The sequence below is a fragment of the Nannospalax galili genome, unplaced genomic scaffold (genome assembly GCF_000622305.1).
Source record: "Nannospalax galili isolate Female #2095 unplaced genomic scaffold, S.galili_v1.0 scaffold173, whole genome shotgun sequence".
Taxonomy (NCBI): Eukaryota; Metazoa; Chordata; class Mammalia; order Rodentia; family Spalacidae; genus Nannospalax; species Nannospalax galili.
This window is the reverse complement of record NW_008334442.1, coordinates 1464329-1471405: the sequence shown is the minus strand read 5'-3', so window position 1 is coordinate 1471405 and position 7077 is coordinate 1464329. Positions and strand designations below refer to the sequence as shown.

Sequence of the window (7077 nt, the reverse complement as noted above, 5' to 3'; positions counted from 1 at the left end):
TTATGCCAATGGAGCAGCCTGATTTTGTATATATAAGTCTACTTATATAAGGCTCAACATTGCCAGCTCTGATACACAGAGTTGTTATTACAGCTGTTTTTAAGAGAAAAATAAAATCAACATAACTATTGAAAATAATTACTGTACTGGTAATGGTTTAAGTAAAAAGTTAAAATTTGATTTTACTAACTTTTAATTTATTTGTTCATATTTGCAAATATTATCCCTAAATGGAATTTATTATGAACAACACAACTCTTTCTCCCACAACATTTAACAAATTTAGTTATAAAGGAAAAAATAAAATGTTAAATGAATATGTATATTCATAGGCAATCTCATTATTTGGAACTTTCAAGTGAAATGATAAAATTATAACAAGAAAAATCGTTAAGTTAACAAACTTGAAAAAAAGACTTCATTAAAGTGAATATACAGTCTAAAATAACCATTAGTATTTTGTGGTTAATATACATGTTGAAATCTTTAAAACAATTTAAATTATAGATAAGATTACTGATTAGTGCAATTTGGGTATTTCAAATGTATTTAAACAAGCTTTGTTCATCTCCATTTGAATTTTCTCCCATTTTCACCATCATAAATGTCATAAAACAAATGTACTCCACCTTGAGTGACTTCTTTTACAGCTCCACTACTTCTCGTAATGATATTTCCATTGTTCCAGTTATTTCCACATCTAATCTAGTCATCACAAGGAGTGTGGGTTCTTGATGAGCATGGATTCTCCTAGCTACTCCACTCCCACTGTCACCACTCTAACTTACACTAGCAACTCCATATACTTGCCTTTTCATCAATCTGATGAGCCTACTGCTTCTGGTTTCTTCTTCCTTTCTTGTGTGTGTGTATATCTGTGTGTAGACATGCGCACATGAATGTGAGTTCCCATGGAGATCAGAAGTGTTGGATTCCCCTAAAGCTGGAGTTACAGGAGCTATGAACCACTTGATATGAGTGCTGAAAACTGAACTCGAGTCCTCTGCAAAAGTAGTACGGGGTCTTAACCACTGAGCCATCTCTTCAGTCCCTTGTTCCTTTCTTTTGTGTATTTACTGAGCACCTCTGGCTCACCACATTAAACATTGTGAGGAAAATCACTGATTTTGTATGAAAAGTAATTTCGTTTTTGTTAGTAGTACAGTGCTAGAGGTGCTGGCCTTAACACTTCTTAATGGATGCCACCTTATGCTGATGGTGGAAAGGAAAAACATGCCTGCTAGCAGAAGGGCCAATACACCTTTTTTCCTGTTTTAACTCCTAGGGAAAAGACAGTCATGAAGTCATGATGAGCTCTTGTTAACTGCTATGTCTTAAGCATCCAGAATAGTACCTTGAACTTACTAAGTGTCCAATAAATATTTGAGGACTAGATGGATGTGCACTGCTGACTGTTTTACTATGAAGTCTAAGCTGTCTAAGTTGTCCTAGAACTTGCTATGTAGTCCCAGGCTGGCCCTGAGCTTGTGATTTTCCTACTTCTGCATATGGCATAAAATCTTCGTCTGATACAGCTGAATTTGTTGGAACTCAAACTCATAAGAAGATTCCACAGTACAGCAAGTTCTGTACTAAGGGAAAAAAATCTGGTCAGAAAAGAATGAAGTTATTTAGATGAGTTAGTATAAAAACAAGTGAGGATGAAAAAGAAGAAAATATCTTCTTTTTGATATTCAATGAAGTATAACCAGAGTGAGGATGGAGAGGGAAGTTAAGGTAGAAACAAATTATCTTCAGTGAGCTTTGTAGTGTCTTATTAGAAAGAATTACTCTGAAATTCTAAGGTATTAGACAAAAGGTGAGCCAAACAAGGCTTTAGTCTCAAAAAGGAGTTATGTTTGTTTCTACACAGGGTAGAGTGATCACTAAATCTGAACTTTTAATTCTGTTGTTTTAATTGGTTATTGCTATGGAATGAATCACCCCTCCCCCAAACTTGTCAAATTAAAACAATACACATTTATCATCTCAGTTTTTGTGGGTTAGAGATCTGAACATAGCTTAGCTGGGAGACTCTGGCACAGGGGGGTCTCACAAGGCTACATTCAAGGTGTTGTCTGGGGTTGCAGTCACCTCATGGCTCAACTTGGGGGAGAATTCTCTTCCAAGGTCACTCATGTGACTGTTGGCAGACCTCAAGTCCTCATTGGCCTTTAGCCAGAGACACCAGTTCCATGCCATGCAGTCTCTTCAGAGCAGCTTGTAACCCAGCAGCTGGTTTTCATGAGAGAGAGCAGGAGAGGACAACAGGGAGCCTGAGCTCTGCCAGCACTCCCTGGGCTTACCATGTCCCCCATTATCCATCAGCAGCACGCTTGACAGAATAGTGGAAAGACCTTTTTTGAAGATTCAGTTATGATGGCTGCTAGGTGACAGCACCTTGTGGAGCAATGTCTCCTCTAAAACAGTGTTTAATACAGAGCTATTTACCTTTCATCGGGGAATGAAGGGATAGAAATGGGACTAGCTTCTCTGTTACCCTTAGTGACCTACTAATAAAACCACTGCTTTCCATTGCCATGACTTCAGGCTCTTCTGATCTAAAGGACATGGTACCCTGAGAAGAAGTGTTTCATTGGGTGCCACAATAAGGACGCTATAAAATAAAGTCAGGACGATCTTCTTGGCACTTTAGGTGTCTTATGCTTCTGAATCAGCTTCTGAATCAGCTTCTACTCTATTGTCTGTATGATAGATGCTTATTTCCAAGTGAAAACTGAGATGCTGTTATATAATACGCAAGGAAAAATGTTATCAGTGATTCAGGAAATTCTACAGTCTACCTGTGAGGACTTTCTGTAGTTACATTCAATAGGATACTATATAATAACCTAATTCAGGCAGGACTGCTAAAGGCCTCAACCTTTCAGGAATGAAGGTATGGTTCACTTCACTAGGCAAAGATCTTAAACAGCTAAGATACTTGCTGAGAGCAAAGGGAATAGTGAATGGGTACTGAAAGAAGGCAGCCATAAATACTAGCTAGAATTACATGTACAGTTGCAAAGAAATGAAGAACCTAATAATATTTCTTCTTTATTTTGATAAGGATATCTTAAGTACATACATACATGAAAGTGTATATACCTGAGGTTTATCAAGCATACTAAATATTTTTGGTTTAGCTGCTTCTCTTATTTTTTTAAAGAATATTTTATTTATTTTTATTTTATGTATATTGTCTGCATGTGTGTAAGTGCACCTGTGTTATGTAATGCCCGTGGAGGTCAGAAGAGGGCCTTGGATCCCTTGGAACTGGAGTTATAGACAGTTGTTAGCTGCCATGTGGGTACTGGGATTCAAACTTGGGTCTTCTTCAAGGACAACCAGTGCTCTTAACTGCTGAGCCATTGCTCCAGCTCCTCAATATCTTATTTTATTAAAGTCTAATAGATGCATCAATAGCAATATATTTTTAAGTCTTAAAATTGTGGCTATTAAAGGGAAGAATAATGACTATCAAACATGAACAATGGGACAGTAAAGGACTTCATGTCTGTGGAAAAGGCTGGTATCATTTTTGGTTGTATATGGGAGAAGTAGATTTTTGTTGTTACTGTTTTTATAGTAATAGGGATGGAACCCAGGGCCTTATACATGAGAGACAGGTTTTCTACTGAGCTCTATCCCTAGCGCTTTATGACTGTACATGGCGACAGATGTAACATATTAGAGAGAATCATCACTTCATTAATGTCTTTATGATACAGTCTCACACTGGAGCCCAGACTGGTCTGGTCCTCATTATGTTGCCTTAGTGTGGCCTCGAACTTGTGGTAACCCTCCTGCTTCAGACTTCCAAGGGTTGGGATTATAGGTATGAGCTAAATGCTTGGCTAGTTTATATGTTAAGAAGATATATAGGAGTGTGAAACTGGCAAATGTGGGCTGTGTTAGACTTTTAATATATAGATTTGACCAGGCTGAACTATATTTTCCAGAATTCTTCCTGAGGAAGAATGTATACAAGGGAGTTTGTGAGAGAGGGTGATAGGGGAGACAGGGACTTGAAGGCAGGGAGGCAGTAGCCGTTCCCAGTGTACATATGCTGTCTCTTATCTGCTGGCTCATCTTGTGGTACGAGGCAAAGTAAGAACTGTAGCTGCTCTACTTTCTCTTGGATTATCCCTTGGCATCTCTGACTACTGAAGCAACCATGAGTGTGTTTAGGACCATGATAAAGTGGAAAGAATTCTTTAGGACACATGTGTCATGGATGACTGAGGCAATATGGGGTGAAATGGGTTAATCCTCTTTGACTCCAGCTCTTGCTTATGAGCTCCTGCTCATTTTTGTTCTCTTTCATTTTACATCTAACTGCCAAAAATACCTGTTCTAGGTACTAAAGCTCTAGCATCAAATACAATGTCAATACCCTTGAAAAGACTGTTTAACCATGTCTATTCAAATACAAGCCACAAACATATCCTAGTAAGTCTTCATTCTTTGTGGATTTCAGACTTTTGGATTCATCCACTCCCAACAACTTATTTGTAACCCCAAATCAATACTCATGACATTCTTGTCATTTCCATACATATACTTACATGGAGTGACAAAAATCTGAATCATCATTGCTGAGTTTCAGAAAGACCTTGTTTTAGCTATAATACTGTAAACGAGTGGATTTAATGGACTATTTAGTATCATGTTTTTCATATTTCTGTTATTTTTTACTTCATTATTTCAAATGACCCCTGAACACGGTGCTGAGGTACTGTCTAACATTCCTTAGTTCAAGAAAGTTGTGCTGTAGCTTGTGAGAAAATGTATGTGATGAGTTTTGTTCAGGCATGAATTACAGTGCTACTGGCTATGAATTTGTTCTTAATAAATCAACAATCCCTGCTAAAGATGTATCTTGAAACAGAAACACACATCAAACAAGGAATTTTTATTGATTGACAAAAATGTGACCAGAGGCACACAGATATCTAACCCTACATTTCCTCTAGTAGTGATAAATTAGTATTTCTAATTCAGTGCTTGAAGTGATTTCATAGTATATGGCCACCAAGAACAGTGAAAGAGTCAATTCAAAAATTTCAATATATGGGGCTGGAAAGGTGGCTCAGCAGTTAAGAACACTGGTTGTTTTTGCAGAAGACTCAGGTTCGAATCCCAGCACCCACATGGCAGCTAACAACTGTCTGTAACTCCAGTCCCAGGGGATCTGACAGCCTCTTCTGACCTCCGTGGGCATTGCACGACACAGGTGCATTACCTACACACAGGCAATACATGCATACACATAAAATAAAAATAAATAAAATTTTGAAAAAAGTTCAAAATTTCAATTTATAATTTATGTATACAAATATGTCATAGCATTGGTATCTCCTAGTAGTTCTATTTCTCTGTTTAAACCTTGACTGTCAAATCTAAAAATTGTGGCTGTAAAATAGTGAAGTTGGTTAAAATTTACATATAGTGACATTTATTTATAACAACAGCTCATCACCTAGAATTTGAACTGTTCTTTACATTGTTTCTTTCGAATATATAAACACATCTACTTTGTGATTAGCTATCATCCATGGTTGACACATGAAACAGTCTGTGTTCCAAACTTTTGCTCATTTTCCAGCATTCATAGCCAGAGTAAGTCCAATGCTACCATTAATCAGAAGCAGACACCATTGCTCACTGTGTTGATCATAAAGAATTATTAGGAGCTGCAAAATCAAAATATGTGAGCAATGAAAAAGGCCATTCTCTTTGTGTAGTCATGAAAGAGCAAACTCCTAGGCCAGAAATGACTCCCATCTTTCCTTCTAGAGCCCCACTGCTTCTGGCAGTGCTCCCTTCACCTAGTCCTTACTTTCTGTCAGTATCTTCAGAGCCATTTTAGCCTTGTTCTTTCCAATGCTCTGTTTCTTTTTCTTAGAATGCCATCTTGGATACCTTCCCACAATCCAAATTCCATTTGACACAGAAGGCCCACCTACAATCTTCATATGAAAAGAAATTTTTCTCTAATCCATATAATTGCCTTGATTGACTGACATATATCACAGGATTGGTATGCAGATTCTGTATGGCTACCAAGTTCTTTTCTTTTAGTCACTGCCTTGTCTCCCTAAGCTTCAACAACTGTCTATATTATTCTTGAAATGTTTCACCTATTCATCTTACTTACTGAGTCTGTTGGTAAGCATTTTAAGCTACTTGGCAAGTTTTGGTAATGTTTTGAACCTATATTTAAACATTATAAATGATCCAAGACAGAATATAATTCACAATACAGAATTCTACATCTCACTGATGTTTTTCATGTTAAACACACACACACACACACACACACACACACACACACACACACCTTTTATCAAACACATACCTGCAGAGACTCGAGGGCAGTCAGGCAGCATGGACTCCACTGACGTGTCTAATGGTTCTGAACTAGAGACCCAGTTGCAACAGTTCTGTAACATAACAGAGATAATATTGGTGAAATATAATTTAAGTACAGATTACATTTTTAAGTAGAAGAGGTAAATTTGTCCTACATAATAAATCACTAGAAGTATATTCAATTTATGTTTCACATGCTTTATTTTTTCTTACATAAACAGTCAGTGATTATTAATGACTGTGGGGAAAAAATTTTATCTTTTACAATTCAGTAAAAAGTCCAGGTTGATGCCAAGATATGCAACCTGTGAAATATACTGCAATATATTTCTAAGAAAAACTTAGATGTAAAGAAAGAAAGAAACAAAAAGATTATAATTAAAGGTGATTTTTTTTATTTCTGAGAATTTCATATATAAGTATTGTATTTGCATTACTTCCATCCCTCCCATTCCACTTCTCCCACACCCCCCCACACATAATGCTCTGAATCTATTCAGTGATGGTTATGTGTACATATACATGTTTACAGCTACCTACTTGGGTCTAGATAACCTCACAGAGAGCTAGTCCCTGGAGAAACTGATTCTTCCTCATCATCCATTGTTTGCCTGTAGCTCTTCATCTTGAGGTAGGACCTCCCCTCGATGTGAAGTTTCCCGCATTCACCTTGGGATGTCAATTGGTTTTGCCATTATGCAG

General features: G+C 37.2%; 1 protein-coding gene across 7 annotated transcripts in view; it reads right to left on the bottom strand.

Annotated features, from left to right (window-relative positions):
- Fam172a (family with sequence similarity 172 member A) overlaps nucleotides 1-7077 on the bottom strand; it is a 480054-nt gene that overhangs the window by 157350 nt on the left and 315627 nt on the right. For all 7 annotated transcript variants that reach the window (XM_008829338.2, XM_008829339.2, XM_029561741.1 and 4 more), the window contains one exon: nucleotides 6362-6446. In XM_008829338.2, coding sequence (XP_008827560.1) covers nucleotides 6362-6446 — 85 coding nt within the window. The remainder of the gene's footprint in view (nucleotides 1-6361; nucleotides 6447-7077) is intronic.